This window comes from Echinops telfairi, unplaced genomic scaffold, assembly GCF_000313985.2.
Source record: "Echinops telfairi isolate 266 unplaced genomic scaffold, ASM31398v2 ScPeMD7_20;HRSCAF=75, whole genome shotgun sequence".
NCBI lineage: Eukaryota > Metazoa > Chordata > Mammalia > Afrosoricida > Tenrecidae > Echinops > Echinops telfairi.
Window position 1 is genome coordinate 6280767 of NW_022103917.1, and position 25987 is coordinate 6306753.

At 42.6% G+C, this 25987-nt stretch overlaps 1 protein-coding gene across 2 annotated transcripts in view; it reads left to right on the plus strand.

Moving 5' to 3' along the window:
* FGF13 (fibroblast growth factor 13) overlaps window positions 1-25987 on the plus strand; it is a 527173-nt gene that overhangs the window by 447382 nt on the left and 53804 nt on the right. For both annotated transcript variants that reach the window (XM_004713365.3, XM_004713366.3), the window contains 2 exons: window positions 2087-2197; window positions 7612-7715. In XM_004713365.3, coding sequence (XP_004713422.1) covers window positions 2087-2197; window positions 7612-7715 — 215 coding nt within the window. The remainder of the gene's footprint in view (window positions 1-2086; window positions 2198-7611; window positions 7716-25987) is intronic.

The window sequence follows — 25987 nt, forward strand, 5'->3', positions numbered from 1 at the left end:
GCCAGCTCGCTGATCCGCCAGAAGCGGCAAGCTCGCGAGCGCGAGAAATCCAACGCCTGCAAGTGTGTCAGCAGCCCCAGCAAAGGCAAGACCAGCTGCGACAAAAACAAGTTAAATGTCTTTTCCCGGGTCAAACTCTTCGGCTCCAAGAAGCGGCGCAGGAGGAGACCAGGTCGGAAGGGGCGCTTGGCTTTATTTCTTTATTTCTTTTACCAGGGACCCCCCCCCTTACTTTGCAAGTGTGGAGGGGAATGAAACTGGGACGGGGGCTGGGGAGTTAGCAGGTGGCCCGTCCTGTGCCAGTGAGGCCACCTAACCACCTAGCTGGTGGTGTGCCTTTGTGGGAAGGCGATTGCTTGCTCCTCAGGGACTTACTGCATTGCTACTGCCCTGGGACAGGCAAAGAGCCGGTCGGAAATCCCCTGCCCCAGAGGTGCCCATGGCTTCAAGCATGCCATGCGTGCTGGGCAGGCGGGACCCAGACATGGCTGTCGTGTGCGTGGCTTGGAAATTGCCAGCGCGGAGCTGGCCAGACGCTACTTAGCCCAGGAGAGCCGGGGGAATCCCTCTCTCGCCTTCCCCAGCCTGCCTGCCTGACCCTTCCTTCTGCTGCAGCAGTCTTTCCCAGGGGCTGTGGGCTTTGACTGTCTAGGCAGCCCTGTGATCACTTTGAGGCTTATCAGGACCGATGTGTGATGCAGCTTTCAAATGTTCCCACTGGTGGGTGGAGGGGAGTGGGGCTTCCGAGAGCCTTGTGGCAAAGAGCTTGGGTGGATTGAGTTAGGCTGGTGGGACTAAGCATACTTGCTATGAAAATGCAGGGCTGAGGGGGGAATCCAAACTCCTAAGCTGATTGTCTCTGGCGCCTTGGGACCTAGTCACTGATATTCTGGCATTCAGGGACATTCACACAGCTCTAGGTGGCAGGTTGCGTCAAGGTAGACCTTTCTGAAAATGTCCAGCTTCTTTGGCTGTTCTTAACACAATGAATCCTCCCTATTCGTTTCTTGCCCATGACTAGATAAATATTGTGGAAAATCAGACTTCTCCATTGATCAGTCTGCCGTTTCTCTTTTTGTGTGTACTGCCCCCAGGCCAGAATTGGAATGTAGGCATGCCTTTTCTGTTTGCACAAAGTTCTTAATGCATTGACTCTGAATTAAGCTTGTTTTTAAAAGGCTCCTGAGGTTGAGAAGCATGATAATGTGACTTGAATAATCAGAGAAATATGATTTCAGAGCAGGTGTCTGTATTCAGTAGAGAGCACATCTTGGAAAACATGGCTGTTACTGGTAAATTAGGTAATTGATTATTGACAGTGGTTAATAATTGAAAATGATTTTAATTAGTAACACGTAGTTGAAGGAATCTGAATGGTGATAATTAAGTTTGAAGATGAGTATGAACTCATTTGTTCTCTTCCTCACCGAGTTGGGGTGGGGGGGCAAAACCAAAAATTTCTGCTCTTTTTGGCACCCTATTTGGTGTGCTGGTGGGTTTTTGTTTTTTTTTTAATGATGCCTCCCACTACTTCTTGTGTCGAAGGCTCAATTTCCTCAATGTTAGTCCTTTGATGGCGTTTCAGGCTAAGTGTGCATTCTCAAGCTGCTTGGAATGGAGGGGACTCTTCATTCAAACGGTGGTAGTTCTGATGAATACCTTGGGAAATGGGTTTTTGGTCCCTGATTGGCAAAGAACTCAAAATTATCTTTGTATTTTTCCTTTTCTTGCCACCTGAAAAAGGGGTACTTTGCTAAAAAGGCAGAATATGCCAACCCATTCCGAATGCACAGTGAGATAGAGTCAGCCTAGTAAGGATGCTCCCAGAAGCTCTCTGAGGCTCTGGGGCTTTCCCAAGGGTTCGAGGAAGAAAGCAAATGTGTCTTCTATGTGGAGATGTATTCTGAAATTTGGGGATTTTGTTTGCTTGCTTGCCTCCTTCCAGAAGACTCTTTAAGACAGGCATAATCTGACCGTTTTCTAGGCCAATTTGTACATGAAAATGGATATGCTGAATTTGGAGTCTTTTTTTCTTTGATCTATGCCCACTACCCCAATTGATCCAAGCCATTGTGCTTCTTTGCAGAACCTCAGCTGAAGGGTATAGTTACCAAACTGTACAGCCGACAAGGCTACCACTTACAGCTGCAGGCTGATGGAACCATTGATGGCACCAAAGACGAGGACAGCACTTACAGTAAGTGACGGCAAAGGGAAATGGCCATCCTAGCATGCTATTGATACTGTGTTCTTGTCATGTATTCCGTTTCTAATAAACAGCCCAAGCCAGACCTGAAGAGGACTCGAACTCTAGTCAGACTACAGAATCATGTTTACACAGGCTATCCTGAAGGAAGCAGAACAGGAAAATAGCCCAAATCGTGAACTATTGCAAATATTGTTGACAGCATCTGAGGGAACAGTCCAAATGTCATCTCCATGGTGATCTGGAGAGATTTATGGCTGTCCTTTGGATTTTTATTACTTTCCCCCACCCCATAGAACGTTACAACCCCCCCCCCCCCCACTCACGGAGCCTGAAATAGCTCTTATCTCCACTCTTGAGAACTGCTCATATCCCAAGGGAGAGGAACTTTTCATGATAGGGGGGATTCCTCACTAGAGGCTTTCACTTCTCTTCCCCCCACCCAGCCCCCAACTCCCACCCAGTATCAGTGGCCTAATTGGGATTTTAACTTGGGAACTTTCAACAGAGCTCCAGGTGGGTAAGGACATTCCATGGAGTGCTTTCTTTGTGCCCCTTGTTTAAGTAAAGATCAGGTTGACCATCACAATGGGGCACCTACAGAGGAAAGAGATCAAAAGGAAAGGCAGCTTTATGTTTAATTTGAAGTCAAGCCATTTCCTGATGCCACATAAGCTTTTATTGCTGATGCAGTATGGGTTCAGAGTCGCAAAAGCATACCCTCACTCATAGTGGACCCCAGGTTTCGCTGGCAAGGACTGGTATTTTCTGGTAAGCTGCAGCTTCTTGCAGATCTAAAGCACTTAGTTGTCACCATTCCGTCTGTGTTTCCCCCAATATGCACTGTATTTTCCCCAGATTTTGCACATTTCTTAGAGATGCTCAGGGAAAGCAACCTAGAAGAGGAGGTCTGAATTCTAAAGAGTACTGTGCGGTACGGCCCACAGGATCCCAGTGGGAAGTGTCAAAGTGTTTCATGCCCTTTAGGAATGCTTCCTGGGCAAATGGCCAAACAGTGACCTCAAGAGGCAGTCACCTTCAGTTGTCCTTCAAGAAAGCTCTGTTGGTACCTCAGCTGCAAACCTGGTTCTTCACTGTTTTGCACAGTGCTCTCTTATGGTTGTGGTATTGTTAATTCATACTCTTCTGTTTCAAAGAATTCGGCAATTGTAACTGGAAGGTTTCACTGTACTGAAGGAGCCCCAGTTAACCATTGGCCACTCCTCCACTCTGCAAGCAGCTCAGAAAGATGAAGCCCTTGGTTTCCAGAAAGATATATAGCCTCAGAAACACAAGAGAGTAGTTTGACCCTGTCCGATTGGGGGTTTTGCAATAGAATGGACTTGAGGGCAGTGCCCTGGGTCATGTGTGTGTCCTGAAGAAGGAAAAACGAGGCAACTCCGTGATTTGTTGTGTCTTGTAAACAGTGATATACCAAACTCAATTCAGGTCACACTGTATTTGTCATCTATATGAGGGTGCTTCAAAAAGTTCACAGGGAAATATAATGAAAAGTTAACGAACATTTTCCATGAACCTTTTAAACCCCCCTGTGTGTGTGTATACACACAAATATATAGGAGTATATATAATTATAAAGGTGACTCACAAAGAACATATAAAAACTTTATTTTTTGATTTCATGTCCATGAACTTTTTGAAGCCTCTTTTTAGAGTGTACATTATGTGTGTGTACATATGTGTGTACATATAATATACATATTTAGGAGATTTAATATCTAGTTATAATATACATCTAAAATAATATATAATAATACAGACCATACATAGTCCCCTAAAATATTTATATTATGTAAATATATGTGTAGATGTATATAGATAAAAGGGCTTCCAAAAGTTTATGGAAACTTATCATTATCTTTCAATTCCATTGTTCCATGAACTTTTTGCAGTCCCTTCTATATCACACACTAACACAGGGGATATCCATTCTTCCTGTAGAGTTTTAAATCGAAGAGTAGGTTTTGCCCCACCTTTGGTTATCGTGTAACCATGAATCAAGTGGCACAACATTTCTCTGCAGTAGTGATATTGAAAAGCCTTTCAAGGGCATAGCCTGAAGTACAGAATCTGGGCTTAGGCACACGGGAATAACAAGAGGTAAGTCCGCCAGCAGCACGACGCCACATACAACTGGAAAATATGTCGAATGAAATAGCATGTCCTTGGTGATTGACTGTACCCCTGCTGCGAGATGTGACCGCAGACCCCACCGGGTGGAAGTATGGGATAAGCATTAGGTTGCTAACCACAATGTCAGTGGTTCAAGCCCACTAGCCTCCCTCTGGGAGAAAGGGAAGACTGGAATCTTGAGAAGATTTACAGTCTCAGAAGCTAAGAAGCAGTTCAACACTGTCCTATCATCGGCTTGTTGTGAATCTACTCGATGGCGGTGGGTTTGGGGGAGCTCTTGCTTTCAGTTACGCAGTCTTTTTCCTAATATGTAGTCTTGGCATGAGGTGTCTTTCGATTCCTTGTATTTGTTAGTATTTAGAAATGTTTACTCCATTTATGCCTGCAGTTCCATTGCAGTGGTTTTAGGGTTTGCGTTTTGATTTTCTTGGACATCACAAGCAAGATCCTGAGCTAACAGATTAGTTCCGTTCCCATGTGGCCTGGTATATCCATTTCTAAAAACATATGTTTGATATTATGCATTTAAGCCAGCTTTATGCAGATTTATTACGGTGGTAAATGTCAGTCCAATAAAATCTCATCGTGGGCAAATCAGCCATCATAAATTATGCATTTTCCCCTGCAAGTGAAGCAGTGATAGACATTCTGTGGCTGGAGTTTTATTATACCTGCCTTGGTAAAAGGAAGACTGTTTCAAAAGGGTAGTTTACCCTTCTCCTTCAACCCTGACATAGCATTACCAGCTCAACACGACACCTCTTTCCAATCTACGTGAAGCTACACCCTTACCATCCATTTCCCTTGAGAAATTGATCTTGGGCCAGCCAATGAAGTAGTAGAAATTCAGCCTTGTAGTTGGCAAACACTGAGCACCGACTACATGTATGGCCCTGAGAAAATGGTCCCTCAACCTCCCTCATGCCACGACCCTTTATTACAGTTCCTCATGTTGTGGTGACCCCCCCCAACTATAAAATTATTTTCATTGCAATGTCATCACTGTCATTTTGCTACTGTTATGAATCAGGTGACCCCTGTGAAAGGGTCGTTCGATCCCCTAAGGGGCCACGGGCCACAAGTTGAGAACCGCTGCTATAGAGGCTTTAACATACAACAAATCAGAAATCCCGAGTCCTTCGTAGTTCCAAACCACTTCTTCACAACTGTGTCTGAAGTAGAAGAAGAAACGTTGGTTACTAATGAAGGGTTAAAGAAAAAACTCCCCCAAACACATTCAGCAATATTTAACATATGTTCATGCTGATCAAAATATCTTAAGTTCATGCATCAGTAAGTGATCCAGAGGCTTTTGAAACAAAGATCGAGAGGAGGCAAGCTTGCCCCTGATTGTTTTTCTTTTCATCTTTCCATAGGACTATCCGTTCTCAGAGACTTTCCCCCTTTATGATCTATTCTGAATATCTAAAGAAAATAAAAAAAATCAGACTGCTCTAAGCAGCCACTCTCCACTTTGGCTGCGCCTTTTAAGGTGTGGTTTCGGAATGGTGTTCGGTGGTTTGAATTGGGCTGCATCGAAATTCCTGATCGAGGGCCCAGCAGTCATGACTGATCTTCTCGGCTTCTCTTCCTCCTCGTTTTGTCTGATGTTTGGAAATTTCGACATTTCACTGCTCATTAAAACCCACACCAGAGTGTGGGTAGGAGCATAAGGTGAAAAATCCAATCAATCCCTCACTCTGTCTCTCTGTTTCGCTCTTTTGCTTATTACAAGCTGTGTTACGAGAGCTAAGATAGCTCAGAATATTGCAGAGAAATCTAATTCTAGCCTTAATTCTGAGAATTTCACTTTTCTGTCTCTGTCATCGATTACTCTGGCTACACGAGAATTCAAACATGTAGGGCTGGCCTAGTGCTGTGTAGAGATCCACTTCTGCAATCCAGCCTTACAGATGGCTGCGTTTTTTTGTTTTAATCAAATGATAAGCTCTGACCATTTTTTTAATATAGCGGGATTATGATCTGTTTCCAAAGATACATGATCAGGTTCTCCTCGCCCACGAGAGGGTGTGGCTTCATCAACAGAGAGAGCCCTGACCTGGTCAGGCCACACTCAAACATGTCAGCCTCTTCGCTGTGTACTGCTCTGTCAAATAGAGCTGGAGGGCCTGACTTGCAATCTGTACGAAGACTTCCCTTTATCTCACAGAACAGAAGGGCGCAGCTTTTAAGCTGATGAATAGCAAACGGAGTGCCGTTGGTGGCATGTGGTAGGCACACTTGCATTGGGGACTGTCCAATATGCTGGGCTCCTCTATGGTAGCACCCTGATTAATTTTTAGGGGGAAGCTCCATCGCTGGTTCACCAATGCATATGCAACTCTCCGTGAATATCAGCCCCCTCCTGCAGCCAGCTCTCAATGCACAGAGATAAAGGTGATCTTTCCCCACAGGGTGACTCCGTGCGTTCTCATTCACAGAAATGAGAGCCGACTGGTTTCTTATTCTCCACAAACTTTTACACACCGAGGGCGACAGCAACCACGTTGGTGTGTGACTCCTGAGCGAAAGGTGCACAGGCTGTTTTCTCAAGATGTGTGTGACAAGTGCTACACTTTTAAAATGCACGGTTTTATTTTTATTCCCAGTGTGGGAGGGAGTAGACAGCTGGCAGGGGGAGGACGCCCCCTGGTTTTCTCCAGTGAGTGGCGTGTGATTGTGAGGAGGGAGCCGGGGTGTCAATTTCTCACAGTTCAACCTTCACATGGAGAAATAAAGACGTCCCTGGCACCCACCGGCTGCCCACTGGCAACTATTTTGCAAATAAAGATCAACTTCTTCCTGGGTTGTTGCATTTGGCCGAGTGTCTGATCTAAGATTCAAGGAAGCCCTCCCCACCGAGCGTCTTCACCGTCTCCGTTTCAGAAGTTGCGTATGCAAGTAGTCCCCAGTCTTGAGTTGGTTGAAGGAGGAAGCTACTGCACGTAGAGAACAATTGCCGGAGCTGGTGCTAGCCACCTGCAGCACTGCAGAAGTCATGGGATTGTGACCAAGTCTTTGGTCCTCTCGAAGCTGTGGGATAACATGTAGGTACAGCTCCTCCAGCTAGGTGACTGCCACCAGGAAGCGAGTCCACTCCACATGTAGCGTGAGGCCCTGTGTATTCACGTGCACATCCCTCGGTCAGTCTGTTTCCTCACCACGCACTTTGGTCATTTCAGGATGGGGATACTGACAAACCCAGGACTTCCGAGTAGTAACGTTCCTTCTTGTGTTTGTGTGTCTTTCAGCCATCTTTAACCTCATCCCTGTGGGTCTTCGAGTGGTGGCCATTCAAGGAGTTCAAACCAAGCTGTATCTGGCAATGAACAGCGAGGGATACTTGTACACCTCGGTAAGCCTTCCGCTCTCTGTCCCTTTTGAAAAGCCGATGTTTCCTCTCATAGGAAACTTTTTAAAAGCTCTATCTGCATTGTCTTTGCACATTTCTGTGAGAAGGGGGCAAGTGTTCTTGATGGAAATATCACATTTGAAAGGTTTTCCTCTGAAAACCCTCTACTACTAATTTTGAAGCAGACATTTTTAGGGAGACAAAAAAAAAAGAAAGCTCTTTGAAACTGCCGGGCACATAGACCCATTCTAGCTGTGTCCTGGAGTGTTGGTCCCGCCCCTCATCTCCAGGAGCTTGAGGTTGTAGCTCATCTCCAAGGACTCTATCTTTCTAGCCCGCATGCATGCACTTCTCCTGGAGTATACATTACCCATGACCTTTTCCTTCCAAGTTCAGAATGAACAAAGTGAGACAAGGAACTTGAACAATGTCAACTACACTTTAGCCAGGGACATGGGGCCAATTTGAGTTTTCAAACTATGCTAACCTTTACCTATAGGCCAATGTTAATAAATGGAGAGAAAAAAATTAGCCAGTTTCTGCTTTGAGAAGTGTTGGCCCTGAGAACAATTTGTAATCTCTGTCTTCAACGGCAGGTAAAACACTTACCTTTGTCAACCGTTCCTCTCCCTGGTCACTTTATCCTAGCTTATAGAAAGACGCTTGGCTGATGGGGTGGAGAGCTAAGTCGAGTTTTTCAGAGGCCCCGAGGGGGACAGAAAAATGGGAAAAGAGGAAGTCAGACCACAAAGGACTTGCTCATTCAGTGGTCAGTCAGGTAGCTCCTGTCATATGGCAATAAATCGGCATAAACTTTGAACCCTGGGCACTGCAAGCATTCCTGTCAGACCAGAAAAACTGTCTGGTTGTCTAGTACCACAGTTCTCCTTCTTAATAAACGAAAGGTTTGAACTTATTGCAGCTATTTCGGAAGCTGCCATTTTTATTCATGCAAGGTAATGAGATATTATACATAGGAGGGGAGGGAATTTGTTTTTCAGACTGAAGTATTTGGGTAAAAGGATCTAGTAACTTCGTTGAGGTCAACAAACCACTTCAGCGGGACCAGATATCAAGGTAGGTCTTTAAATAAGTGACGGCTTTCTGAAACTCATGTGCAACGACATGTGTCACCCTGGACATAAGTTTGAAGAAGCCAATGCCAGCCTGTGTAGGGAAATTTTGGGACCAAATCGTGACATTTGTTTGGGGTTGTAAAACATTATGGTGCTCTGTGAGAAAGGGATGCTATTCAAATGGTGGCAAAATGTGTTAAAAACCACATTTTGTAAATAGTATTTAAGGAAGAATGAATGGGAAGAATCCAGTTGAGTCGAGTCATATGTCAGGTGACCCCCACTTAGGAAAGTGAAGGCATTTAGGGAAATGATCCAAAAAGCCTTTAAGCTGCCATTCAAAGTGACTGGTGGTCCATTGCACTGCTGACTGTTCGCATGAGCTCCTGTCTCAAAAAAGACGGCTCGTGGAATGGGAACATTGCAGATGGATGGCCTACACTAGGGGTCGGAAACCTTGAAGGTAGAAGAGCCCATCTTGCCCCTCACAGCAATTTAAGAATTATGCAAGAGCCATAAATACCCCCCCAAGCAAATGATATCACCATGATCTAGATAATAACCTTTCATTTTTTTCCCATTTTACTTCAGAGCCACATGTATGTACCAAAAAGAGCTGCATACAGCTCCTGAGCCTCAGTTTGCCTACCCTTGGGCTAGATCATAGACAATAAGGCGTTTGTAGTAAGGAGGTAAGATGCCTGATAATCAAGGAAGCCTTACAGGCAGAAAACAGAACCAGTCCATCTGCTCCAGCTCCAGGGAAGGTGTTGGATTCTCGTCCAGCAGAAAATGGCCAATTCTTCCCATTACTCTTTAAAGACTGGGGCTTGGAGTCTCTTTACCCTCTTCTTTGGGCACTCCATTTTGAAGCCATCTCACTTACACTGTGGTGCGCACGGTCTGTTAGGATGGATTCTGTCCTCTGGACATCAGCTGCTTGTGTTATGGAGGCCCAATAGCTCAACAAATTCTCATGCTTCATCAAAAAGAGAATATTCTCTGCTTTCTCTTGGATTGGGGTTGCTATCAGTTTTCAATGGCCATTGTTGATGGATTCTTGCTTGGTGTATGCCCTAGTCTTTTATAGTTATCTTTAAAGGGAAACGGAGATTGATGGAAATAGGGAGATAATAACGGGAATGTTGATCACCTGGGAATGTAGAGGAAGTGGGAGGGAGCAACATCATGTGACAAATAAGCAGAGGAAACGCTACAAGAGCGAATGTGACGAGGTTTGCACAGCCCTCCTTGATATGACGGAACCATCGAATCGTTTGATACGTTCATTTTAACTCACTTAAAAAAAGCGATGGTAACCAAAGAGAAAGGATCATGCACTTGTATGGCAGAACTGCCCTGTGCAGTTTCATTAATGAAAAAAACAGGAGTGGGCAATGGGCTAAGGAGGAAGCACAAATGGTCAGAAGAGACGAGGAGCCCCTGATGTGGGCGAATGGAACACGAAGAGTTAGGAAGTGAACCGCGGGGTCATCTTGTTGAATATCACTAAGGGCAGGCTGCCCTAGTGCAAGTTCAGTAGGAAGAGGCAAAAAGAGGGTACGTGGGTGAGCTCTCTTGGAGTTAGCCTCAACAGGATCTGGTGACAGATGGCATTTGAAAGGAATGGGATCACCATATCTAGTTTTCCTTGTGAGGCACTGCACTGTGCTAGGGGCCGCCAGTCACTCCATGGCTGGGAGGAAAGTGTTTTCCGGTAGAGACAGTTCAATAACAATGGGACTGGGACCGTGGGGTTAGGTGGGGCAAAACGGACCCTGGAGAACAGAGCGAATTTCACCTGTGGCCATTTGATGGTGACGTCATTGATCAAGTTGAGGAACGAAGGAGAAAAGATGACTTCGGGAAGAAGATGCCTGGGAGGAAAGGTTGCAGCATGGAACCGAAAAGCCAAGAAAGGCATGAGGGCTAGAGGTCATGAATGATGCCATGAATTTGAAACACTAGCCATCTGGTTAGCAGGCGAGCGCTTTAACCGTTGGGGCCCCAGCATTCTTTGAGCTTTGGAAGGGTTTTCTGATGTGTTGGCCTATCCTCACCCCGCTATTTCGCTTATGTATTTCTGCTATTCCCTCAATTTCTTTTTAAACTCAGTTGTACATTTGTTGCCATTTCTCTCCCCCCCTCCCCCCGCCCTGTCGCCCATTATAAAAACAAACACCACCTCCACATGATTCGCTTTCCATGATTGCTCTCAGAGTTTGTGCACTGTGCCTTCCCCGCTCTTTTGCTTGTTGCCATGGGGGACCGACTGGATGTAGGCTCCAGTGGCAGTGAGAAGCCATCTGTGGCACCGAGAATCATAATTAGCCACGATTTCATAACACATCTTCTTCTGTCCATGATGGAACTGGAGTCTGTCTAGAAATGGAAGGACATCGCACTGCTCTTTGTGTACAGAACTTTGTTCGTACTTTAGTTTTGCTTTAACAATAATTGGAAGTTGTACACAAGCCTGCAAGTAGTTCTCGAAACTAAACAGTACAAGTTTTTAGCTGTGTAAAACCAGTGGTAATACATTGAAACTGCTCGAAAATCACACTTATTATAGAAACTCAAGAATCTTAAGCTGTAAAATGCAGTTATTATTCATATGTCTAAATAAACCCCAGACCAGTTATTGTCAACTCATTTCAGACTCATGGTGACCTACGTTTGGGTAGAACTGTGCTCCATCTAGGGTTTTGCATTAACTAATTTTTCAGAAGTACATAATCACACCCTTCTTCCAAGGCACCTCTGGCTGAAATCATTTCAGTTAGTGACTCATTTGAACTGGCAAGGGTTCATAGTGCTGGCTTATATCATCATACAGAAAGATATTAAAATCTGTATTTATTCATCAATCAATTCCGACTGGTACTCTTAGCAAATATTTATTACATGCAAAATTTTTGACTTACATCAAACTTGTAAATCAACAAGTATACATAATTTGACTTCTAGTGCTATTATCAGAAAATGCTTACAGATGAAATAGAAATAAGGGGAAGGCACTGGTTTCATCCACTCAAGCACTTTAGGGAATAGGGAAATGAGATGGAAACAATTACAAAAGGAAATGAATTTAAATTAAATAGAACCAGTAACGTATCCAATAGAGAAGAAAATGATCATTTTCAAATCAAAATATCAAAGCAAAAAGGAATAGGAAATTTTATTTCCTTGTGATTACCTTTTTTCTGGTATAGTTCAATTGGACCACAAATTGTTGAATTTGGTTGATTCAATGTAAACTGAGAAAAATAGTGCCTACCCCATTTTGGAGCATATATGGAAACCACTCTTCACGCAGTATTCAAGGGCTCGAGAATGAAATACTCTGATTAGTAGATTTCAGGGATGATTATACACACAAATGTCCATGCGTTTTGAATGGATCACTCAAAACAGGACATGGAGGAAATTACATTATTTTACAGGAAGAACAGCTGAGCAAACAAGCACATTTTATTTGATATTGGATGCCTTTGCTAGCTCCAGGAACTAGATTTTATGGTATAAAGATGCTTTCAGTTATTGTGTTGGTGCTATTGAGCTAGACGTCATTAAAATTGCAATAGTGAAAAATAGCCCAATAAAGCTGTGTGCATCTTAGGTTTTTCCTTCAGAGCACCCATGAATCAGCATAATTTTCAAGCCCAAAATGCATTTCCCCAGTCACAGATTATCTCCCATGTCTAGTACTCTTTGCAGTTAATGGAAGACATTTTCACTTGGCCCCATTTGAATATCAGATTTGATAAATCTGGCTGTTTATACCTTCAAAGTCAGGTGCCTTCTCTTTATGGGCCTGATCAGGGGAGACCTTGAAGCTGGAAACTTTTTCTGGGTCAAGATCCAGTTTCTTTGGGGGTAAGAATGGTACTTCCTCAGAAATCAGTAAGACAATAGTAGTTGTAGCTGAATAGAGTATGATTGGCTCTGTAATCTGCTTTTGAGGCCAAGTTGGGGGGAAAAATCCAAATGAGAGGTCATGGGGCACATATTTAAACGAGTGTTTTCATGGCCTTAACTCAGAAGCTAAATTCATTTTGTAGGAAAGAGCCACCCCCTTGGAGCTCAAGAATAAAATAATTGGCAGGAGCAAGTAAGAGGAATTTTATCAAGTAAAGACAGATGTAAGGGAGTCTCTTCTCTCTCTCTCCTCTCTCTCTCTCTCAAACACACACACACACAGTATGTGTGTGCCTGTTTATGCATATGAAAGGCAAATGGACGAAATCAATCTTGTGTGCGTTCTTCTTTTGATATTACAGCATTCAGTATGTTAGACTTCCTCTAGCAATTCTGTTTTAAATATATCCCCTACTTTGAACAGCCAGGACCTTTGGAGATTGCTCTAGGGACATATTTGGTAATACTTTGTGGGTCTATGAAAGAAAACAACAAAAAAAGACATTTCATATGATGGTCCAGTACATTTCATGTCTTCATAGAGATAATGCTTTTGCTCTCTGCTTTACAATTTCTATCATTTTGATCTATACTGCAATAGTAAAAAAGAAAACAGTAGACTTCATCAAGACATTTTTCCTTCTTGGCCTGCCTTTTATGAGTATTTAGGTTTGAGATACTTTGCCTACCTAATCATATTCTTGCCAAGCAATAACCGATATGTTTTATCTCCACCATCCCCCTCCACTCCCCTACCTCCTTCGGCCCTTAATCACAGAACAGTGTGGAGGGGGATGGAGAAAAATTATTTTTTTTTTTTAGAAAACACAATAATCAACCAGGCTTACAGTCAGAGTCTAGTGCAACCCATGAAACTATGCCTCCTTTTCATCCTTCAGGTCTGGGAATGAAGTTCAGCCCCATGTTTCAATTTTCAGCCAAACGAATGACGGATCTATAAGGGGAACAATAGCACTAACGAAGTATGCGCATCTTAGAGCTGTCAGCCATTTGAGATTAAAAGGGTAGCATTAATACAGACAAAGTTCAGAAAGCTTAGGAAGGGAGGCTGGATGGAAACAGAAAGCACAGGGAGCAGGTGGGATAATTAAGGTTTCATTGTGAGGGTTGTAATCAATGCTAAGAAACAAAATGTGTACAAATGGTTAGATGGAAAACAGATCTGTTCTGTACTCCTTCATCCAATTCACAATCAAAAGGTAACGGCAAAACATTAAACAAAGAACAATGTCAGAGTGAAGCATCATGAGGGAATGAAAATTATTCAGCAGTGCCCAGCCCCAAAGTATATTTTCTTATATATTAGTTGAAAGAGTAGAGATGTGTTACATAGGGGGAAATAAAGAGCAAATCCATTGTTATTGCCAGGCCATCTGAATTTTGAAAATACCTATTTTTTATGGCCTACTGATCACCTTACGTAGATCCTCTCCTTTCTGTATTATGTAAGAATGAATAACTGAGACCAGAACAAAACAGAAAGGCAACACCTTTGATGGTTACTTAGCTGAAAGGGAATTGTGATTGCAGAACTGGGAGATTTAGAATGAAAGCATTTCTCTGATCTTTCTATTAGCTGAAACCAAGATTAATAACTGGCAAGTCCCTGACTAATATGTTTTTCCAGACTGAATATGTAAAGAGACCACGCATCTGTGCTAAAATTTTGATTAAGTTATTCATCAGATATCCTGATGCTAACTGCTTTTGGCAGTCTTGGAAGTAGAATGACTGGGAAAGCCTCAATTGATTTTCTGGGGGAGACATCGCATATAGCCAGTCATCACAGTAGCGAACACCCACTAACATAAGAATGCTGGCCACAGCATCTAGGAGGTTGTCAAAACTAGGACTGATGTCCATTACGACTCAAGGGAAGAAAATATTAAAGCCCTTATAGAAGTCCAATGTGAATAACAAGCCCCAAAGTGGTACTCTTAGACTACCGTCATGCAGGAGATGAAAACACTTTAGCAGAGTGAGTGTATGGATTGTCTTATAATACTTTCAGAATGGTCAACCAGACACTAGGAAATAAGAGTCACAGTTTTTAGAAATGAAATGACAAACCGGAAAAACTGTATTCTATAAAGCAAACCCTATTACCCACCCCCAAACAAACAAACAAAGCCTTGTGCATAACAAATCCAATGCCATAACCTGGCCACAAAATGAGTCAAATTGCAGGACCGGGCATCATTTTTCTCTGCTATGAATGAGGTTGCTATGAGTTGGCTCCTAGCCAACAGCCACCAACCACAACAGCCAGCCCTAGAAAGAATTGTCAAGAATAGTGTAGAAAGTATTGCCTGGTGCTTGCCCGAGTTGGAACACAAGTCAGTATAATAAATATATTAACAAACGCCCCTCTTGGCAAACCGTTTGCACTGAAGATAAAGGTAGAGTCTAGGATGACCTGAGACTGAGCATTTGGACACGTAAGCTCCGTCCACTTTCAGTCCAGTAGCTTTGCCAACCAATCCATCTACGCATCTCTATTACATAGCCACGAGGTGCTAGATACCAAAGCAGTAACCACAGTGATCCGTAGCAACCCTGTGGGGAACTTAACTGGAAACGTCAGGAGCTTCTCCCAGAGTCCAGAACCTTGGTCCTTCCCAGTTGATCTACTACCAGGAGGCAAGTCATAGAGGGTTTCAGACCTGGTTCTGCAGCAGGCAATGCTATTCTTAGCCCAAAACTCACTGAAAGCAACTTCCATCTAGGGAAGCCATTTGAATGTCCTTGGGGATGGGGTGGGTGGGAATGTACTATTTTAGGAATTTACCAATTGTATGAAACAAGATGTATTTTGCTATTAGGCCCCACAATCTCTAGCAAATCACATTAAAACCCTGTTGATCAATTCAGTGGAAATAGCATAGAATGATATGGAAAATGGTTTTTAATCATATCAAGAAGCAATGAAGATGAGGGCTTTTAAAACGTATACAGATGTGTGACTTGGTGTTTTATTTTTGTTTTCATAATTCTTGCACTTGGGCAACACAGGTCAGATTTAACCAACCAAAGCTTTTGGAAATTTCAGAATCCACCTAACATGTTCAGATAAGGAACACTGGGAATGTTTCCCTTCTTTTTTCCAACCATTTCATGCTGCTGTAGAAGTGAGCATTGCCAGTAGAAACAATGCTGACCTATAGACAGAGATGCAACTGCTTGGAGCAATAATAATGCAAGAGCTGTTAACAGCTGGTAATTGGAAGAATGGGAGTCCCTGAAAGGTGCAAAGCATTAACAGCCTTTAAGGTTCAAGAAAAGGATGGTGATCTCCCAGATCAGCCACTGGAAACTGTGGAGTACAGTTCTACTCAGACCCATATAGGGTAGCCACAAGCCATAATCAACGCCTCAGCCACTGGTGTGTTACTGGCATTTTGAGGAACAGAAGTCTCTCATTGCTCCACCATAGTGTTATCTTTTTCTACCTGTGACCTTCATTAGTGATGGAGAGAAGCTATAACTCTACCACCTCCTCTTTTAAATTTACCATCTTATAAACCTGCCATGTCCGAGATTCTGGTATCTACCACTTCTTTGTGATCCGATGGGTAATTGATACGAGAGTCAGTAAGCTTTGGATAAAAAAGCACAATTATCATGAGTCAGTTATTGCATTGTCATTCCTAATATCCTTAGCAGCAAATCAAGACAACTCATTATGTTTCTTTGTAGTCTTTCTTCTGTACCCAAATGTGTTTGCTCAAAACCAACTTCTGATTCCAGTAGGGCTGTCGATAAGCCAAATCATTTATATGTCACAAGGTTATTGAAAAGCAACTATTCTTAAATTCCACACAATAGGCTCAGCACACATTGCAGTAGCAAGTATCCCTGGTCCCAGCATGAGGCTTTATTCAAACCAATAATTAACCTTTAAAATGAAAGTCTGCCCACGAGGATTGCTTTTGCTCAGTGCTTTCCTTGGCTGTGGACTTGAGCTTGAGTTCTGTCGCTAGTCAGGGGGTATAGACCAATGGTCTACATGGATAGAAAGCTCATTTGTTAAAACTTTTCTTCGAGACCTGGCTTCATTTCAGGATACCTTCGTCCCTAATTGTGCGGTGAAACAATTTCTTCATTTCTACACCTTTTAGCACAAGCAGCTTGAACCCTTGAGAACTTACCAACACTCGTGGTGCTTCAGGATAAAGGAGGGATTAGGTTGGGTTGTTGTTTTTGTTGTTGTCCCAGGTCCTGGAGTCAGTTCTGATTCAACCACCCTGTGTACCACAGAATGAAACGCCGTCAGGTCCTCAGCCAACCTCACAACCATTCTTAGGTTTGCCGCTGTCTCAATCCACTCTGTGGAGGGACTTCCTCTTTTCATGCTGTTCCTCTGCATTCCCAAGCATGATGTCCTGCGCCACGGAGTGATCGCTCCTGGTAATATGTCCAAAGTGAGGGCGATGGAGCCTTGCCTTCCTTGCTTCTAAGGAGAATTATGCGGCTAGATTTGTGCTAAGACAAATGTGTTTCCTCTTTTGGCGGTCCATGGTACTATCAATACTCTTCTTCAGCTCTATCATTCATATCTATTGATTCTCGTTCAGCCTTCTGTAGCCAACGTATACTTTTCATGTGCATGGGAGGCAATTGAACTTACCCATGGCTTGGGTCAGGCCCACCTTACTTAGTCCTCAAAGTAACATCCTTGCTTTTCAACCCTTTAACGAGGTCTTGTGCAGCAGATATACCCAACACGATGCTTGGTTTGATCTGCTGCATCCATGACCTTTGACGGAATGTGAATCCAAGCAAGGTAACATCCTTGGCAACTTAAATCTTGTCTCCGTTTATCACGATGGTACCGATTGGTCCAGTTGTGTGGATTCTGGTTTTCTTTCCTTGGAGTTGTAAAGCACGCTGAGAGATGCAATCCTTGGTCTTTATCAAATCACTCTAAAGATGCAAGCACTTAAGTGAGCAAATAAAGGTTGGGTTGGGTTTATTTGGTTTTTCAGTATTTAGAACCTAGGTTTCCACACTTATTTGGCTTCTTAAGGGGAAAAAATTACTCCGTGCCCTCCCCTCCCAAGCAATTTAAAATGTTCATAGCCTATCGTCCAGGATAAAGTATAGGTATTTGCTTTTGCACTCCCCCTGGATCATTCCAGTTTGGTAATTTCTTTATTCACGGATCTTGCTGTCATCACTCAGAACTCTGTCTTTAATAGATGGTACCTGGCTATGAGCCTGTAGTGTCCATATTTTGTCTCAAACTTCCCTAAGACTTGGGTGGAAACCTCTCATTGGGTCCTTGTGTGGTTTGTGCCATTGTGTACTGTCAAAACCCTCTAAAGATAGAAGCCAACAAGTGGGCAACTAAAGAAATACTAGATTGCCCGGGGTGCAGGGGTAAAATAAATCGGACCAGATTTGTTTCCGACCCGGTTCCTTTCTATGGCACATCAGGGGCACCTAACTCACTCTTTAGCAGCTTGAGGGAAATTTCATGCAAATGAAGGGAATATGGTTCTTTTCCTTCTTGGTTCTTTGACCAGTTTCCTTCGAGGTCTGCTCCAACTCATGGCAGCCCTATGTCAAAGTAGAGCTGTGCTCTCCAGGGTAGGTCAATGGCTGACTTTTCAGAAGTAGCTCACCTGGCCTTTCTTCGGAAGAAATTCTGGGTGGACTCCAACCTCCAATCTTTCAATTAGCAGTTAATAGTTTTGACACTTGGAACTCAGCAAGATAATTCCAAACCCCAAACCCCACGGCCACTGAGTTGATTCTGACCCACAGGGAGCCTGTAAGACAGGGTAGAACAGCTCCATAGATTCCAAACCTGTACAGCTTCATAGATCAGACCAACATGTTTTTCTCCCGTGGAGCTGGCTGGTGAGTTTGAACTACCAACCTTTCTTTTTTTTTTTTTAAATTAAATACTTTTATTGGGGCTCTTACAGCTCTTATCACAATCCATCCATTGTGTCAAGCACATTTGTACATGTGTTGCCATCGTCATTTTCAAAGCATTTTTTTTCTACTTGAGCCCTTGATATCAGCTCCTCATTTTTCCCTCCCTCCCGCACCGATCCTTCCCTTGTGAACCCTTGATAAATTATAAATTATTATTTTCATATCTTACATCATCTACTGTCTCCCTTCACCCACTTTTCTCTTGTCCGTCCCCCTGGGAAGGGGGTTATATGTTGATCCTTGTGATAGATTCCCCCTTTCTCCCCCCACCTTCCCCTTCCCCTCCTGGTATCTCTATTCTCCTTATTGGTCCTGAGGGGTTTATCTGTCCTGAATTCCTGTGTTACAGGCTCTTATCTGTAGCAGTGTGCATGTTCTGGTCTAGTCAGATTTTTAAGGTAGAATTGAAGTAATGATAGTCAGGGGGTGGGGCAGGAAGCATTGAAGAACTAGAGGAAAGTTGTATGTTTCATCAGTGCTATACTGCACTCTGAATGGCTCGTCAACTCCTTGTGACCCTTCTGTAAGGGGATATCCAATTGTCTACAGATGGGCTCTGAGTCTCCTCTCTGCACGAGTGATGCACACCCTCTCCCCACTATTCACATTGGTATGATTTTTGTTCTGGGTCTTTGATGCCTGATACCTGATCCCATTGGCACCTCGTGTTTACACAGGCTGGGATGCTTCTTCCTTGTGTGCTTTGTTGCTTCTCAGCCAGATGGCCGCTTGTTTATCTTCAAGTCTTTAAGACCACCAGATGCTATATCTTTTGATAGCCGGACACCATCAGCTTTCTTCACTACATTTGCTTATGCACCCATTTTGTCTTCAGCGATCATATTGGGAAGGAACCATCAACTTTTCAGTAAGGTTATTAGTACTCTTGAAATTCTGAATAGCCTCTAAGAGCTAGGTTATATCTTCTGAGTTCCACAGTTGTGGGAACACCTGGCCCAGTAAACCCAATATTCCTTGCCTCCACCTTAATAGTATGAAACATGCCATACCTTGGAGTAAACTGAGTGAATCACTGGAGGTTGTATGATGACTGATATTTTCATATCAATTCATTTCCATAACTCCCACCACCCCCAATTTGTGTTGCTCTTCATACAAGCTATGCAATCAGCTCTTAAGGTGTTTGAGTTCATACCAGAAGATGAAGTTTTCTTAAAATTTAAAAAAAATGTTTGATTAAGCTTTTCTTTTCTAATCAGAATCTTTGACACGTATGTTTCTTATTCTGATACAGATATTTAACAAAACAGTTGACATTTCAAACATTTTTACATGCGCCATTCAGGAACATTGACTGCCTTATCATATTACATGTACAACTCTTACCAAAATTACTTCTTCATGGTAGCTATAGAAAAATTTAAGAGCCCTGCTGGTGACATTGGGTAAAGTGTTGGGCTGTTGACCACAACGTTGGTGGTTCAAATCTACCAACCTCTCCATTGAAGGAAGATGAGGCTGTCTGTTTCCATTTAAGATTTGCAGCCTGGGAAAACTTATATAGAGAGAGTCACTATGAGTAAGAGTTGATTAGAAGGCACTGGGCTTGGTTTTGGTGACTCAGTCACTAAGGTACTCGGCTATTGATGAAAAGGTTAGTGGTTGGAACTCAACACCAGCTGCTCTCAAGGAGACTGTCTGCTTCTCTAAAGACAGACAATCTTGGAAATGCTACTGGGGGGAAGTTCTGTTCTATCCTAGAGGGTTACTGTGAGTTGGAATCAATTCGCCGGCAATGGGTTCATAGGAACATTAGTACAAGACTTTTTCATTTGTCACTTTTAACATTTGGGAGAGGGAAGCACTGACCATTTTTGTCAGAATCATTATGAGCTGCCTTCACTCAAATATTCGAAACATACTGAGATTTAATCATCATTGAGATTTTACACAGAGATTTTTGCTATAGTCAGTAGGTGCGTATATAAATACATTCTGATAGACAATTATTTGTTTTCTATTGTTACATTTCATTTTAATTACCTGTGGTTTTGGTTATTTATAATTTCCTCAAATGATCTTATATATAAGTGAATGATGAGTCAATAAACCTTTGGGTTGCTTTACATACATACGTTCTACCCTTCTCCTAAGTATTCTTAATGCTCAAGGCTAAGAACATAATTTTCTTAGCTGGCATTACACATCCTTCAGCAAATCCAACATTGAGTAATCCATGAAACCCTGCCAACACATCAGTGTCATTTGTAAAGAGAAAAGTATAGAATGATCTTTCTATATGAAATGTGTCATAAGAATATGAGCTAGTATCCACTGATTTATGAATACATAGCATCCATTAACAGTCTAATCTTGTTTTTTGGTGGGTTCAACACTCCCCAACCTGCTGGATCTCAAGTTTCATTTGGCAGTGTTCAAGTTCAAGGGAAATGAAAATGGGACCCACTGTTTAAAAAAAACTGGGAAGTATCATCAGCAAGTTGCTCATTTCTGGCACATTAGTTAATTACTTCAGAAATTGTTCATCATGTTCCCATTTTATTCTTCTAAGCACAGTAACACTTGGTTCTTCGGAATGTTACCAACATTGAATTTCTTAATGAATCAATGGTCATATTGTAGGTTATAAATGAGCAGGAGTTCACCCAGCTGAGTGCCTACACAACCTTCAAGCTTTGGGTAAACATTTGGAGCAAAACAGTATCACTTCGCTCAAATAATAGGGGTCCTCTTTGAATTTAAGATTACCCTTTATTCTTAAACATTAGCAGTAAGAAGTTTTAAAAAGAGCACAAAACAATGTTTTAGATTTTTTTTTCCTGTGGAGGTTACCCAATAATAGCAGTAATCACAAGCGTTTGTCTTTTTTATAAGATTTTATTAAACCTTTATTTGCTCATATTATTATCAGCCAACCTATTCCCAGCTCAACATAAACTAGTTTTTCACTGACTATATTGAGGAAATTAATCTTCCCAGAGGCACATGAAGAGCCCTGGTACCCAAAGCATGATGGGTGGAAAGTCCATGGACGGATTCAGGACATAAATGGACTTTCTATATAGAAGGGTCGTATTTTAGGGAGTTTCATTTGTGGATTCCAAAGAAACTTGACTGTGGAAACAGTTACCATTTCAAAATTCCAAATCCTAAGGTCCACTTTTAGTACCTTAAGGGTAGGCCTATACAGACAGCCCAGTGTAGTGTAATAATAGTCTTCATTTAAGGTGGTTGGGTTGATCAAAGCCAAATTGTTTACATTGTCTCACATCTCAGTTTATGCACATGCCGAGTGGTTGAACAAAACAACTGTATTTAGATTGCTATTCTGTATTGCCGGATTAAATACAGAGTCGAAATAGGTCTATTTAAAAGGAATAAATAAAAATGGTAACTTGTTGTTCATTTTTGCCCATGGTGAGGTTTGGGTCATTCGTGACACGTTCATTACAGTGTAGAGTAGCTAGAAACACCTCAAAGCTCATCGCTAGCGAGTTGAAATCCGACTCCTGCAAGGTCAGAAGTTTGAAACCACCAACTGATCCTTAGGAGAAAGACGGGGCTTTCTACTCCTGGAAACGGTTGCAGTCTCAGAAACTACCAAGTGAAGTTCTACCCTGTCATAGAGGGTCACTAGAAATCGGCAACGACAGGCTGACAGTGAGGTTGCTTTGAGGGGCCCCGTAGGACAGAGTCGAACCTCCATCATAGGGTTGTTAATACTGGAATCATTGTGGATTCAGCGACACCTTTTCCCCAAAGGGCCTTTTGGTCAGCTGAGCACTTAAACATTGTGCCAGCAGGGCTCTGTGTGGAGAGTCATTTTGTCATTCTCCAGGCCTTGGACATTTCTGTTAGAGCATCTTTATTTGCTAGGGCAGTCAACATGAAGTGGCTCTCAGGAGCTCTTCTGTAGTTGTTTGATAAATCTCAACCTTGAGTAGATTCTTATATCACAGCCTGTTATGATGTTGAGGGCGATTGATACCACTTCTAAAGGTATGTTTCTGTAGTTTTGATATTGCTAGCAATCTCAAAGGCAAGTCTAAACTTTCCAATTATGTCTGAGAGAAAATGTTTCTCTAGACAGTTTTATTGTATTTTCTTATGCTTGCTAAAAGAAGTTGCCTTACCAATTCGGTTAACAATTCTCTTTAATCAAAAATGTTTTGTAAGAATATCCCATAGTCCCTGTACCCTTTGGGTGTGACTCTTCAGATTCAGATGAGATAGGCCTCTTGTTTTGCTTCGATTTGATCTTTTTTTCTTTTGTTTTTTCCTCCCCGACATTGCTCAGGACACTGTGTTCACATTTTTATTTAGCTAGAGACTTGCGTACAGTCTAGCTTGCCTGCCCATGAGACAAGTACTCTGTTAGAGCATCATTAAGTCTGTCCAGAAAGTGGAGATTAGAAGTATCAGATACTGTCAGACCCTTTCCTTGTGATAACATCGCCTCATTAACGGCTGCCTGGACATCATGGTGCCTCACTTTCTGTTCTCGAAATACAAAATGTGTAACATTTCCGTTTACCTCTGCTGCCTCCGCTAATTCATGCGCGTAATCCTGGTATCCAGACTCGATCACATAAGCTAATTGAGGGCAAAAATGGCGCCTTCTCTTTCCTTTGTATTTCCCACTATCCACAGTTCCTTAGTAATTACTCTGTAGATGCTCAACCTATATTTAGTAGATAGGCTACAGAAGAAATGGTGTTCTATCAAGGACCCATGAAGGAGGAGAATGAAAACTCTTTCGACATGGTAAGAGATGAGGGCATGGAGAATGATACAGTATCGGCAGGAGCCCTTTAGAAGCGCACATGTTTCTCTGTGTGTGTCTCCTCCACTTTCTCCTGGAAGCAGATTGATATGTTTACCATGTCTGTGTGGCCATTTCAAAACAGGGATGAAGGGAAAGTGGTTTGATTAATTATGCCTTTTTAAAAAAATAGCTGAGCGATATTAGCCAAACCACTAGGACTGTCAGTGTTTTCACTAGCACATTGAACTGGAAATCTTGGAACATAACTTGTAAGCCCTTTAAAGGGCTGAATGGGTTTGTTAAGCCCGGTCACTGTGAGTTGGCATTGAGTCAATGGCAGTTGAGTTTTGTTTGTTTGCGGCTCATGTTGTTTGCCATAAGTCCCTCAGCTTAGCATCCATTAGTAAATTTGTCTTAAAATCCAAGTCCTGGAGGTTGAGTCGAGCACAGAGCTAATGAGTCCTCTGCTAGTGTTGGGTGACAAAAAAAGACCATCTTTGAAATAGAGGGATGGTACCTATTATAACTAAGGAGCCCGACTGCAAACCAACCGAGGTGATGTCATGTGGATTGCATCTCACAGCAATCCCATGTGTGGCCGCGTCAAGCTGAGCTCTATGGAGTTTGCCAAGGCTGACTTTTTTTCCCTTTGGTCAGAAGTAGATTTCTAGGCCTTTCTTTCAGAGGAACTCCTCCCTCCGATCTTTCCGTTAGCAGCAAAGCCTTGGTCGTGTACTCAGAGACGCCGGATCTCGGGATCTCGGAAGAGTTCATTTCGATTCATCCTCCGCACAGCGACCATCGGTTGCCAATGAACCATGATAATGTTCTTTTCTTTCGCTCTGCTTTTGATTGCCTGGTTTATTTATGTAAAGGTAACATTTGAATTACACTCAGGGCTTGACAATTTGTGCCTCTAATCACCTCTGTCTAAAGGCCCTGTTCTGCATCTTGCTGAACTATGGAAAACGTCACACTTCTGTGGTCTGTGACTCACCATAAAGGAGTATGTGACTAGTGTCAAAATACAGCAAGTTTATGTCTGTAGAGGGAGGCAGACAGCGATTGAAAATGGTAAGGTACGTAACAAGATATTTCTCAACTGAAAATAGATCTCATTTAGGTGGTTAAATGAGGTTTTGTAGAGTGCTTGGTTATTAAATCATCAAAGGAGGGCTCTCTTAGCCAGCCTGTATTCTTGGCCCACTGATAATGATCCAGGAAGCATTTCAGATGGACGTCAAGCCCCAGTATCACATAGCCATTGAAAGCCCTCGGTTTTCTTTCTCTGCTAATGTCAGCTTTGCCTTGTTTGCTTTGTTTCCTTTCCCCCATAGTGCAGTCTTCCAAACATTTATTATTTCCCATTTCATGCCATTCGAATTAATGTGGGTAATTGTCGTAGTTAGAGGCTTTCCACTCTGAGACGATAATTATCCAATCTAAAGTTTCATTCCAAATTCAGTCCAACAGTATTCGAAAAGTTGTTTTTCTCAGATGTGATACTCTGGGTATAACAGACTGACGTACAGGATGTAACAAATTGAAGGCCAAGTGAAAACAAACTGCTCTCATATGCACGCCCTAGTTATAAACTGTTCATACGGTTTATTAGAAGCTTGGGTGACTCACCACTTAAGCATTCTGCTATGAACCAAACAGTTAGTGGTTCGAACCCACCAGCTACTCCACAAGAGAGATGTGGCAGTCTGCTTCTGTAAAGATTTACAACCTCGGACATCCACATTGGCAGTTCTACTCTGTCCTATGGAGTTGTCATGAGTATCAGCAGTGAATTGGGGATTTTTTTTCAACAGTGATTTTACTAGTGTTCCCACAAAATATCAGGAAGCTTCCGATATATTCATGGGCATCTTCTCCCTCCTATGAGTTTATCAAGTTGGGATTGCCTAGAACTTTGTTCACTCTTGCTGGCAGGAAGACAGGCTTGAGAATTCTTCAGACATTGTTAGCAGTGCAAGCATCCAAGCTTTGGTGATCTGAGGTCAGAGGCAGTTGCCAATGTACAGGCTTAGCTTAATGTTATTTATTCCTTTTCATGGAATTGCGGTGGCATTCCAAAAAATGCTGTTATTTGGGATCTCTCAAAATGAATCCCGAGGAGGAATTCTGTGCTGCTCCCCCATAAATGAGCCAGGAAGAGTCATTTCATAGGATATTGTCGATAGATTCCCTTCATTGATCTCTAAATGGCGATGGAATTAATGATAACTTTTAAAGGACATCAGGGTATAAAAGTCCAATTTATGTACACATGATTTCACTGTAGAGAGACAGAGTAAAATAAATATTCTCAAGCCCCTCCTTTGACAGTACATTTGAAAGTGGAGATTTGGATTATTCTGGTAGGAACAAGACTTCTGGCTTCATTGAATGCATGGAACAGTGCTTAGGCGTTCTAGGTTTTAGCTCTCCACCGTTGGCAGGTATTCTGTTTGTTGTTTGTTTTCTTCACTAGAGTTCGAGACTGCTTGCCTCCATGGTATGACCTTTGGAGGCACTCGAGATAGTCTTTACAGGGGGGAATGCACTAAATTTTTCATCTCTTA